The 13,569-nt window shown below is 42.1% G+C and overlaps 1 protein-coding gene across 5 annotated transcripts; it reads left to right on the forward strand.

Moving 5' to 3' along the window:
- Window positions 1-3,537: 3,537 nt before the first annotated feature.
- Window positions 3,538-5,129, forward strand: LOC147621688 (uncharacterized). 5 transcript variants are annotated; one of them, XR_015269899.1, is made up of 5 exons: window positions 3,538-3,819; window positions 3,911-4,042; window positions 4,150-4,205; window positions 4,534-4,659; window positions 4,846-5,129. XR_015269899.1 is itself a non-coding variant. In XM_086824600.1 (3 exons), exons 1-2 carry the CDS (start codon window positions 3,571-3,573, stop codon window positions 4,004-4,006), a joined length of 345 nt encoding a protein of 114 aa, XP_086680726.1. In that variant the 5' UTR covers window positions 3,538-3,570; the 3' UTR covers window positions 4,007-4,042; window positions 4,150-4,271. The 5 variants fall into 5 exon arrangements, 2 of the variants coding, with proteins under 2 accessions (XP_086680726.1, XP_086680728.1); XR_015269900.1 differs by lacking the exons at window positions 4,534-4,659; window positions 4,846-5,129 and having other exon boundaries at window positions 3,903-4,042; window positions 4,150-4,271; XR_015269901.1 differs by lacking the exons at window positions 4,534-4,659; window positions 4,846-5,129 and having other exon boundaries at window positions 3,908-4,042; window positions 4,150-4,271.
- The last annotated feature ends 8,440 nt before the right edge of the window (window positions 5,130-13,569 follow it).

Here is a 13,569-nt window from a genome sequence, read left to right on the forward strand (position 1 = left end):
CCCCCGCCCCCTTAGAGCCATGCCCTCCACGCCCCCTCGACCCGCCGCCGCGTGCCGTGGCGTCACGCTCCGTCGGCCCCCCAGCCACGGTGCCGTGCCCAAACTGCCCTCGGCCCGCCCCCCCGTCGTGCGGTGCCCGAACACCTCTCGGCTCGCCCCCCGCGTGCCGTGCCCTCACGTGCCCCCCCGACCCCCTGCGTGCCATGCTCACGCCCCCCCGCCCCCCACGTGCCATGCCCTTCATGCCCCCTGCCCCCGGAGACATGCCCTTCACGGCCCCCGGCCGACCCACCCCCTCGGAGCCGTGCCCTTCACGCCCCCTCTACCCGCCGCCGCGTGCCGTGGCATCATGCTCCGCTGGCCCCCCGCGGTGCTGAGCCCGAACAGCCCTCGTCCCGCCCCCCGCGGTGCCGTGCCCGAACACCTCTCGGCTCGCCCCCCGCGTGCCGTGCCCTCACCCCAACTCCCCCGCGGAGCCGTGGTCTCGCGCACCGCGTTGCGCGCCCTCACGCCCCCTCGCCTGGTCTCCCGGAGCCTTGCCCTCATGCCCCCCCGGCCCGCCCCCCGCGTGCCATGCCCTCACGCACACTTGGCCCCCACGATGCCGTGCCCGAACACCCCCTGCTCCCCCCGGAGCCATGCCCTCATGCCCGCCAGCCCCCCGCGGTGCCGTGCCCGAACACCCCCCGCCCGCCCCCCGGGACGTCGTGCCCTCCCGCCCCCCGGGACGTCGTGCCCTCACGCCCCCCCGCGGTGCCGTGCTGTCGGAACACCCCCCGCCTGCCCCTCGAGACGTCGTGCCCTCACGCCCGACCCCCCGCGGTGCCGTGCGCGAAGCCCCCCCGAAGCCGTGCCCCCCTGCCCCCCCGCGGTGCCATGCCCTCACGCTCCCCTCGGCCCCCACGGTGCCGTGCCCGAACACCCCCCCGAGCCGTGCCCTCACGCCCCCCTTGCGGCCCCCGCGGTGCTGTGCCTTCACGGCCCCCGGCCCCCGCAGTGTCGTGCCGCCCGAACACCCCCCTGCTCGCCCCTCGGACCCCGTGCCCTCGCCCCCCGGCCCCTGCGGTGCCGTGTCGGAACACCCCCCCGCTTGCCTCCCCGGAGCCGTGTCATGCCCCCTGCCCCCCGCCCCCCCGGACCACGTGCCCTCACACCCCCCAGCCCCCGCGGTGCCGTGCGTGAAGCCCCCCCTCGGAGCCGTGCCCTCACGCCCCCCGGGCCCCCGCGGTGCCGTCTCCGAAGCCCCCTGGGAGCCGTGCCCTCACGCCCCCCGCTCCCCCGCGGTCCCGTGCCCGAAGCCCCCCCCCCCCCCCCCCGGAGCCATGCCCTCACACCCCGGTGCCGTGCCCCCCGAGCCCCCGTCTCGCGGAGCCGTGGCCTCACACCGCGGTGCCGTGCCCCCCCTCGGCCCCCCCCGTGGAGCCGTGCCCATCGGCCCCCCGCGGAGCCGTGGCCTCGTGCCGTGCCCCGCAGTGCCGTGCCCCCTGGCCCCTGTGGTGTCGTGCCCGAACACCCCGCATGTTACACACATCAAAACTAAGTAGTTATCAAACCAGCTACGTTAAATGTAGTCAAATGTTACATGGTCAGTAAATGTAAGATTAAGTGCTCCCTAGTATCAAAACTAAGCCAATGAAATCGGGTATAATAACAAAGCCATACTCTCATGATTGGAAGCAATAAAACCTACACCTATCCCTCAAAAAAGATTGAGGTTAATTAACATTGATTGCACTCAATTGACATCTATTGGATATTAATTGGATATAATTGACATCAATTGAGCTCATTTGATACCAATTATGCTTAATTTAGCCTAATTAATACCAATTAGATACCAAATGGTCTTAATTGATGTCAGTTATTATTGATACTAATTGGATACTAGTTGGACTTAATTGGATACTAGTTGGACTTAATTTAGCCTAATTAATACCAATTAGATACCAAATGGTCTTAATTGATGTCAGTTATTATTAATTGATACTAATTGGATACTAGTTGGACTTAATTGGATCTAAATAGACTCAATTGATACCAATTGAAATCAACCATCAATTGATACTAATTAGACACTAATTCACTCTAATTGACACCAATTGAAAGTCAGTTGAGCTTAATTGATGTCAATTAGTGTCAATTGACACCAATTGGAAGTTAATTGAGCTCAATTGATGTAAATGGACACCAATTAGAAGATAATTGAGCTCAATTAATGTAAATGGACACCAATTAGAAGATAATTGGGCTCAATTGATGTCAATTGAGCTCAATCGATGTAAATGGACACCAATTAGAAGATAATTGGGCTCAATTGATGTCAAGTAAGCGTCAATTGATACCAATGGGACACAAATTGACGTTAATTGAGCTCAATTCACACCAATGGGACACCAATTGGACATTTTTTGGACTCAGTTAATGCCATTTGGCACCAATTGGACCAAATTGGACTCAATTGAGCTCATTTGGAAATTATGTGAGTCCAATTGACACAAATTGTGAACTAAATTGACACTAATTGGACATCAATTGGACTCAATTGATACTAAATTGACACTAATTGGACATCAATTGGACTCAATTGATTCTAATTGAGTCCAATTGGAATCAAGTCTAATTGATATCAATTAGACTTGATTAGGTCTAATTAGTATCCATTTACACAGTGGAACACAGTGGACATTAATTGGACTCAATGGATACAAATTAGTCTCAATTGGAATCAATTGATATCAATTAGAGTCAAATGGAAGTCAATTGACATTAATCAAGTCCAATTGTACTCAATTGATACCACTCTGGCTCAATTGGACTCAAATTGAAGTCAATTGAATCAATCAAGTCCAATTAGGCTTAATTGACATCAATTAGGCTCAATTAGGCTCAATTGCCATTAATTGACATCAATTGAGTCTAAATGATGTTGATTGGCTTCAATTTGAGCCTAATTGATATCAATTGAGTCCAATTGAAGATAATTGAAGATATCATTCACTCTCTGTCTAGTCTCGTGTGTGTGTGTGTGAGAGAGAGAGAGAGAGAGAGAGAGAGTGCAGCGAGACATTCCCTAAACCACCCTCTTGGTTACTACACATGCCATAATCTCTATTGAGAGAGAGTCAGTACTTTACCAAGAAACTAGCATCTCAAGGGTATTGAGCACTAAGCTAGGGGAAAGTTAAAAAATAAATAAAGAAAAAATGCCTTTCATTGAAGGACGCCAAGTAGATATGAGAGCTGGGAAAAAGCAAGCACCAAAAGCATCCCAGAGCTCGGTTAGCATAAGGGTCGAAGCCCCCTTAAAATAAATAAATATATATATATATAATTGTGATATAATATAATATATATTATATATATTATTATATAATATATATAATTTCAAGAAAATATGGATTTCATCTTCATTCGGGTAAGAAATGCCTGTGCCTGAGTGCGTGTATGTATGGTAATCAACAAAGCTTGCTGTGTGTGTGTGTGTGTGTGAGAGAGAGAGAGAGAGAGAGAGAGAGAGAGAGGGGGGGGGGCTGAGTTTGTCCATAATCTTTGTTCCATGAAACCTCTGCTATGAGTACACTTTTTCAAAATCAGCAGAGGTTTCATGGAACAGAGATTATGGCATTGAGCTCCTGCAGTGGCCGTGCTTCTGCATTTGCATTGAGCCCTCCTGTGAAACGATCCGATCTGGGGGATTTCAATGACATTCTACTGGAGCTTGTCGGCCAAGTGGGAGAGTTGGTGGACCAGCCATGGGACGGATCTCACATTATTGCATTTGCATCCTCAGGACATGCCCTGGGTGCACTTGATGTGAATGTATGTTACCCCCCCCCCCACACTACACACACACACACTCTTCAAATTTCCAGATTGTAAACAAACTAATCTATTACCTCCAGTACAGTAGGTGCAGATTGCTATGGTGATGTTTGGCCTGAGCGTCGCATTGAACATCCAAATACGCAATGGTGGTATGTGCCCACATGTGAGGTGCCAGACGTAGAGTCTGACAAGCTAATCTATTACCTCCAGTACCCAGGTAAACCATGCCCTTGTTTGTGCGTAAAACTATCATTTCAGTGTTTAACAGTAGGTATGGAATGTAAAGCCCTCTTTTCTAAGCATTTTCCTAGATCCTAAATGTAGGTGCTGTTCGTGAAGTTGAGTTGCTTTGCAAAATATGGAGTAGTACAGAGCACAAAGGCAACACTTATGACAGTGCTGATGAATCAACAGTGCTTGGTTCCTGATCGAATGTCAATCAGCGTGGGGGATGTGATTGGAGCCAACGAATATCTCCTGAAATTTAGAGCTAGTACCACCTGTGGCAGCTCAGGTGGACCAGTTGCATCATTGGATGAGCCTCTGAAGTTGTATGGTGTTCATATCCGTGGGAACTTTGATGATCGTTTGACTTCAAGCGCTGAATCCAATTTTAACATAGCTACTAGTGTCAATCATCCCCTGTGGGTATTGAATTATGTCAAGGATGCGTTACCCATTCTCTCGCACGTAAGAAGTTGGCCATCTGACTACATGCTGGGGGCTCTCGTGGAATATTTGAATCATCATGAGAAGTTGATTCGAGACCAACACTTATGGCACATTGTGGAGAAGTTTCATAGCTGCCAGAATGGATGACATATAGGCTCCAGGGTGGGTATTACTTTTTGCTTACAGACCAGGGTTCTTCGATTTATATGCAGATCTTTTATATTGTCTTGCTTTTAAATTCTCCTTACATAGGAAGGAATGTGAACACAGAGTTAATGAGTTTAAGCTCTGCTTCAATGCCACCACCAGTACAATGGTCACATTTGCTTTTATCATCTTGTTTTGCAGGCCTTTACTAGAAAGATTTAATGTTCACAGACACTGCTGAACAGAGTTAATGAGTTTAAGCTCTGCTTCAATGCCACCACCAGGACAATGGTCACATTTTCTTTTATCATCTTGTTTTGCAGGCCTTTACTAGAAAGATTTAATGTTCACAGACACTGCTGAACAGTATGTCCATTGGACAGTTAGGATGCACACCAGTACCCTAGCAAAAAAAAAAGGGCCCAGAAAAAGAACTCATGGGCACTATTTTTGATGCACTTAAGTCTTTTACGTTGTATTTATGAATCAATGGCACATGCTAGCAGCTACTTATCACTATAGTTTTATAGTTCATTAACATCGCACAACAAACATGTGTCCTATCATCGAATATTTTTCCTGTATTGATGTGACAATGAGATGTCTTTTTGGTATTGAGCATTGTATGTAGCATGCAATCTTGATTGTTGCCTTTGGCTCTCTATGTGCATAGATTGTTACATTTGATTGGTTTTTGATGACTTATGTACCAACATATACATATACATGCATACATACGTTCGTTTCCGTTTTCCATTTGTCTCAGCTGCTCACACGAGCAAGTTGTCCAAATGAAGCATTTCATGAGAACTGTAGGAATTTCGTGGAAGCTGAAGATGCATTTGAAGTATGTTTCCATTCCACGATAATGACTTGCAGGTCCAGAATCCAGACATGGTTGGATTGTGAGCACCAAATCTGCCATAGAGCACCTCATTCCCCTGGGCTCTTTGTCTGCATCATTCTGTTGATCCCTCTGATGGCCTTTGGTGTCTTCTTTGATCACCTCAATTTGGTTTGTTGGAAACCTGTGCACCTGTGCACCTCCTGTATGTACCATTGGGTGAGAGAGGGCCAGTGTTGTGGGTGTGCCCGCCCATTGTGAGGTTTACTGCCAAGTTGGGCTACCAGCTCCTGGCTGTGGCCGACCAGGCCAGATTTGGTCGCCCCCCCTACCTGGGGGCTGGCTGCCTATATAAGGGGTCCCCCTCCCCCATTTTCTGTACACTTCAGAGCAGCAGTTCTCCTCCTCCAGCTTGAGGTGCCCCCCTCTGCAGCAGTTGTGGTGCAGTCTTCTCGCCTCTGATTGGAGCTGCCCTCCACTTGTGATTGGAGCTGTGCAGTTCAGCAGTTGTTTTCAGGCAGATCTTGTCTTTGTTGTTCATCTTCTCCTCTCTCTTGGCTATTTCAGTTTTCTGTTATTTTCCGCTGCACATCTTGACATGGTATCAGAGCTCGAGTGTGATACCTTTGAGATAGAGAGAGAGATCTTGGTGGACAGATTTTCACGGTGCTGATTGGAGGAAGTTTCGGGATGTTCGGGACTTGGAGGAGCAGGTAGAAGGTGGCTGTCATTGCTGGAAGCAACCTTGCAGTTGGTTGCAGCCTTTTCTTCATCTTTTTCCCACCGTCCCCTTCACACTACGTGACTTCTTGACATGGTAGAAGGGAAGGGGTCATCTTCAGGAGCTACCCAGAAGTTCGACATTCCCCATCGATTGCCAAGTCGATGGGAACAACTATGGCATCTAGAAGGTGATGATGGAGTTAGTCTTGGAGTCTTATGACTTGTGACTTCATCACGATTGGTGTTCCACGGCCAGATATGGACTAGGAGGGGATTTCACTGCTTGTACAACAAGAACAAGAAGCAAATGCAGTTGTGGGATCGTGTTAATACCCGTGTTCGTTCCTTTATCTTCCTCAATTGCACCCAAGTGATCTACCACATCAAGCATAGTGCGAGTGATATGCGAGCATCTGTCCGCACTGTACATTCGAGTCTCTCTGATGAAGGGGGTCTCCTTGGAAGCCATGATGGGGGTGTTGACGATGCATGAACACATCAACAAGCTACAGGCACTTCAGCAGGAGGTCCTTGAGGTGGGAAAAGAGGTCTCTCTTTGGAGGACATGGCCATCACACTGCTCTCTCATTTGTCTTCCAAGTATTCAGCCTTTTATTCTTTGTTGATTAGAGGCGGTGAAGGCCAAGAGGCAGGTCCATTGTGGCAGGAAAGGTCACTATTCGCGAAAACGCCCTCAGCAGAGTGCCAAGTCCTTAGCAACAGCTGTCAAAACCGCAGCATTTGTGTAGTTGGGAGATGCTTGACATTGGTGCTTCTTCATCTTTGAGCAAGGAGGTCATCATGAACGATACTCGAGAATGGATTCTCGACAGTTGTACTTCCCGCCACATAACCCCTTCCTAAGATTTGCTACAGGATCTCACAAGACATCCAAGTGATATCTTTATCGGTAATAAATCCACCATAACGATCCATAGTGAGGGCAGGATGGAGATAGTTCTTGATGGGCAAAGGGGGGAAACATTCCTCTCGAGTTCTGTATATTTCATCTCTTGTCAGTGCATGAGGTGTGCAAGACTGGCAAGCGGGTTGAGTTCGATGATCATTCTGTTGCTATCAGGGACATCACCATAAGTCAAGTCGTATGGAGTGGTAGAGTGCACCATGGTATCTACAAACTCTCTGATGTATCTTCCCTTATAGGTATTTCTATCAGTGATTTGTGGCACTATTGATATGGTCACTTGAATGTGAATGCGTTGTTTCGAGCTTTTTAGGACTGGATGGTGATTGGCTTGCCCAATGTCGACAGCAAGCACGGTCAATGTAGTTCGTGTATCTGTGGTGGCAAGCAACATCAAGAGCCTTGGGCTACCAAGTGGGCTTTGGCACCTCTCGAGGTGCTTCACACTGATTTGTGTAGATGACTACGGCAGGTTTACTTGGGTGTATTTCTAATTTTCTTATCGCAGAAGACCATTTTCTTTCATTTCAAAGAATGGCATGCCATGGTAAAAAAGGATTTAGATAAACCAGTGAAGATTTGGGCTGATAAAGGTGGCAAGTTCATTTCCAATGCTTTTACACGATTTTGTGCAGCAAGAGGAAACTGGCTAACACTGGCACACCTTCAGAGAATGGGTAGTTGAGCGTGCACGTGCACGTGCACGCACACATAAATATTAAAGAGGCTATTGTGGTCAGTTACACTCAATAAGTTGTAGGTTGGTTAAACTCATGAAGCCCTTAGTTTTGACAGTTTACATAATTCACTTAAAGTTTTAACTATATGTCATTACTTTTGAGAGTTAAGAATTCATTTTGTCATAAACCTGTATGGTACATCTTATTTTATCCCCTTAAAGGTGAGGCCCATTAAGTAGCAGTATGTAATGGTTACTACGAAGTAATATAATTGCTAGTTTAAGAGGTAGGTAAAAGCTGAAGTCTCTAGCTATGTGGAAAGAAAAGGATTTGGCTTATGTCTTAGTGTTCCTAAATCTTAGAAAAGTGTAATCCTCCCTAGAGGAACCTTATCCGTTTTGTCTCTCGTTACAATAATGTGATTGTCTTTCTTTGCAAGAAAGAAAAGTAGAGTTGACATGCTTTTTTGCATTACATTTTCAACCCTACTTGATACCAAAATTGCTACAATAAGTAGAAGTATGTATGTATGTATGTACACACACACACACACACACACACACACCTACCTTTTATTTATATTTATATGCACTCAAATTGCACTCACGTACATATATGCACTCACACTGTACTCACCTACATATATGCACCTGTGTGTATGTGTGTGTATACATACATACATACATACATGCATACATACATGCAGCTATATGTGTGTGTGCGTGTGTGTATGCGCGCACGCACGTGCTTTTTTTATTTTTTATTTTTGGAAAAATATCTCTTATATTCCTTCCAAAATCCGAGCTACAAAATCTAGAGTAATACCTATGAGGGTATTACTCTCAACACTTTTCTCTGCCATTTGTTATCAGAAATAATATATGCATCCTCAAGAAGCTTCATTCGAGCAATATCCTTGGGAACATTGGCCCGTAAACAAGAGTTGTCCATGAAATACACCTTGATATCTAGTCCACCAGCAAGACCAAGTGTCTTTTCATTCCCTGATGTAGATAGAGCATAATGCAAATCTCCACAAGAGAAGGGATTTTCAAGTCTGTTTTAGCAGTGGAGGACTTAATGCAAGGAAGCAAAGTATGAACAACATTAGATTGTGTTGTTGACATAAGAGGTTTATCATCCAAAATATTACTAAAGTAGTCCACTAGAACCCTTGCCATTTGAGTTCCTGCGTAATAAAATCTCCATTTTCAAGAACAAGCTTTGTCATGAAAGATAAATTTCTCTTTGTACCTTTAAATCTTGCAAAGAATTCCCTTGAAATACAATGAGCATCAAAGAAAGCAAGCTTTCTAGACAAGAAACAAGCTTTACATGCTGCTTCTTTATCCGCATCTTGTAAAACTTGAACACTTTGTTTAATCTGTTCTTCATCTTTCGGTGAGAGAGACCCATTATTGTCGTGAAGTCTTAACCTATCCAATTAAGATTGTGCCAACAAATTATGCTGGCTGTTATGAGTTGTTATAGCTTTACCACAAGACCAAATACTTTGCTGAAAACCATGCATAAGAGATTCCCATTTATATAACAAGGATGCATCAGTGGTAACCAAATTTGCAATACATGAGAAAATAGCCGATTTAAACAAAGGGTTCCCCAAATTCCTATTATTGATCATGAATGGCCTTTTCACACAAAGCCCATGCATACATACTTGTCAATGAAAGAAAGACAAAGTAGGAATGATAGGAAAGTGATCCAATCGATGAGCTGCATACTTGACTGAAATAACACATGAAGGAGGTAGTCAACAATCCACATTTGCAGCATACATTCTATCCAATCTTGCCCAAGCACGACTGTGGGAAGCTAAATGATAGGAATACCCATAAGTAGTACCATGAACCTGATTCCATAAGTCCACAAGCCCCAAGTGATCCCAAAGAGCAATACAATGAATGTGTTCATGAACCTAGTTCCATAAGTAGTACCATGAACTTGATTCCATAAGTCCACAAGCCCCAAGCACAATTGTGGGAAGCTAAATGATAAGAATAGCCATAAGTAGTACCGTGAACCTGATTCCATAAGTCAACAAGCCCCAAGTGATCCTTAAGATCATCCCAATGAATGCATTCACTAGGCACGATTTGCGCAAAACCAGTAGCTAAATCATGATGAGAGCAAACCATGTTAATGTCACCACATAACAAACCAGACCATGCAGCCTGCTGAGATAAGGTACACCACAACTGCCCTCTTGGTGAAGCAACAGCAAACCCATAAACGCTAGCAATATGGAGGGGATGAAAGTTAGATTTTAAAGAGATAATTAACCATCTACTAGAGGGATCATTAAAGTGCATAGATGGCAAAAGTGCATTCTTAACAATAGTGAGAATGCTAGAGCTGCCCACCACATCCTGACAAAAAGAAACAAGCACCTTAGTAGGAGAGAGTCGGTGCTCCTGAAGATAGAAAACATCTAGGTCTAACTGCAAAATCCAAGTCCAAATCACCTTAAGTCACCTTAAGTTTGTTCGGGCAGTTTAGCCTCCTTGCATTGTAAGAGACTATTTTCATGATAACTGTGGAGTGGGTGTTGAAGCAACTACCTCCTCAAAATCATTCATAACAATCTCAATATCCACATTACCTAACAAAGAGTCCCTAGTGTGATTGCCTAATGATCTATTTTTGGGAAGACTTCAAAATTATGGTAATAGCACTCATCAACAAAATCTAGCAAGAGCAATACATGGAGCCAATCTCTATGTATATGTATATAGGTAAGTTGATTCGGTTGTGTGACATTTAAGTTTCATTTTGTCTCTGTTATATTATTTTTAAATTTATTGTTTTTGTATTACATGCTTGTCAGCTTTCTAGTTATAAGTTGGCTACATTTTGTAGTATATATATTATAACTTAAAAATTTATAAAAGACTTGTAATAAGAATTATTATAACTACTAGCTTTAATGAATTATTTTAAAAAAACCTTTACTCGGTTACGACATGCATGTAAATATAATAATTAATTATTGAATTTGATAATGTAATATTAGTCAATTTATTATATGCACAATTTAACTATATATAATATATATGTTAAGGTATTTATAAAATTTATGCTATATATATATTAGTGAGTGAAATCCTGTATAAATTATATTACATTATTAGTGACAGGAATTCTGTGTATATTTGTTAACCTATGACGAACATTGAGACGTATTATGTTTTATGTCATGTAATTAATTTAAGTATTCTGAGTCATGGGTCGGGCTTGTCGACACCATATGTAAAGGATAAAGGGATTGGGTGAACGCCGATGAGAGGCGCACCTTGAATATCAGCAGGATAAGGGTTAAGATCGGTCGGCCATGTATGGGCGCCCATGTGTGAACGACTAAGTCACCTATAAGAGACAAATGTAACCCTAAAACTGTAAGATTCCTCCCCAGCCTCTCAAAATGTCCAGCATCTTCCCCTGTAATCAATCCTTCTTCAAAAATATAAAAGACTTGTTTTTAACTGTTTTAATCTAGAGAGAGAAAATATTCTAGAGAGAGAATATTCAGATTTTTAATATTTTTGGATAGAAAATTATCTCATCTTATTAAAATAAGTTCCTCTAAAACAGAAATTCAAAAAGAACTTTCCAATGTGCAATTGGAATTAATTGGAAATGGGTATAAAGGACCTTAGCCTAAGGGTCTAGATTTTCAGAAATTTTTGGATTATGGTCCAATTAAGGTTCCTATGGGCCAATAGCATCAATCCACGTGTAGGGAGGAGATAAATCCAATTTGTAAAAGAAGATACCCAAAAATGAGTAAATGCTCACATAAGATGAAGAGTTGAAAATGTACAAGGTTTATTAGTAAAAAACTATGAGCAATATTAAAAATATGAGATATTTTAGGTATAATGATTCCATTTTGACACATATGTAAGGAAGGGGAGTTCTTTAAAGGAGGTGCATATTTCACATAAGATGAAGAGTTGAAAATGTACAAGGTTTATTAGTAAAAAACTATGAGCAATATTAAAAATATGAGATATTTTGGGTATCCAAAAATGAGTAAATGCTCACACAAGATGAAGAGTTGAAAATGTACAAGGTTTATTAGTAAAAAACTATGAGCAATATTAAAAATATGAGATATTTTGGGTATAATGATTCTATTTTGACACATATGTAAGGAAGGGGAGTTCTTTAAAGGAGGTGCATATTTCACATGCTTGAATGAGTTTTAAACTCATAAAAATTGAGATATTTCATCTCTCCTCTCTCCTCATTCAAGTCTAGTTCCAAAAAGTTAGCTTAACTGACCTAAAAATGGTCAAAAATTGACCAAACTGAGTTGGAAAATTCTAGAATCAGTTTGTTTGGTTAGGAGCTCACTTTTTCCTATAAATAGAAGCCTCCCCCTAGTTGAAAAATATATAGTGTTTATGCATCGTTACTCTACTCCACCTAAGCCAAGAACTGTGAATTCATTGATAATTCACTAGTTTTTGGAGCTTTCCTCTTTCTTCAATCCCCATTGGTGGCTCCATCAACATACTTAACCAATTGATTGGTTGGGGGCCTCTACCGTGAACAAAGAATCAAGAAATTTGTAAGGTAATTAGTGAATTTTGATCATTTTCTATAATTTCTCAATGTTTCTCTCTTCTCAACCCCTCTCAAGCTTGAGAAGCTTAATTGGAATGGTTTTTGAATGCTATTGAAGTTAATTGATGAATGTTAGTGAAGAGTTACATAATTTGATGAATGCTATTGAAGTTAATTGATTAATAATAGTTAAGAATTACATAAATTTTAATTTATGCTTAATTCTAATGATTTTTATGTAATTTCTCTCTCTCACTCAAGAAATGGTCATACACTCATGACCCATTCTCAATCTAAATGAAGCTTTTCATAAAGCTTTTCCTTAATCCAAGATTAAGCTATGCTTGAGGCCAAATTAATGACTTTTTTCTATGCTTTTAGTTTATGTATTTCATGAATATTGATGATTCAATCCATTATAGATTAATGATCCAATTAGGGATCATTCTATTTATTTTCTTAATGATAAGCTTTATCCCGTAGAAAAATTGAGATTTATCAGTCATAGCAGCGGAGCTATGGTAAAATTTTTATAAAAATTACGCATAAAATAATTTCATTCGAAGCATGAAAAGAGGACTTCCTACCATATTCTAGGAATTATCATCCTAGATTAATTGAAAGATATTCATTGTAATCATAGAGAAATTGATTTTTATATTATACATAATTGATTTTCATGCATAAAGGTATGCATAAAAGATTATTATTTTAACATAAAAGTGTTACTTTTATCATAATTAGATTTCATGCATAGAGGTATGCATAAAAGATTATTATTTTAATGTAAAAGTGTTACTTTTATCATATTTGAATTTCATGCATAGAGGTATGCATAAAAGATGATTATTTTATTACAAAAGTGTTACTTTTAGCATAATTGAATTTCATGCATAGAGGTATGCATAAAAGATGATTATTTTATTACAAAAGTGTTACTTTTAGCATAATTAGATTTCATGCATAGAGGTATGCATAAAAGATGATTATTTTATTGTAAAAGTGTTACTTTTATCATAATTGGATTTCATGCATAAAGGTATTCATAAAAGTTGATTATTTTATTATAAAAGTGTTACTTTTATCATATTTGAATTTCATGCATAGAGGTATGCATAAAAGTTGATTATTTTATTGTAAAAGTGTTACTTTTATCATATTGGATT

This window comes from Cibotium barometz, chromosome 30, assembly GCF_041138505.1.
Source record: "Cibotium barometz isolate CiBa-2024 chromosome 30, ASM4113850v1, whole genome shotgun sequence".
NCBI classification, from domain to species: Eukaryota; Viridiplantae; Streptophyta; class Polypodiopsida; order Cyatheales; family Cibotiaceae; genus Cibotium; species Cibotium barometz.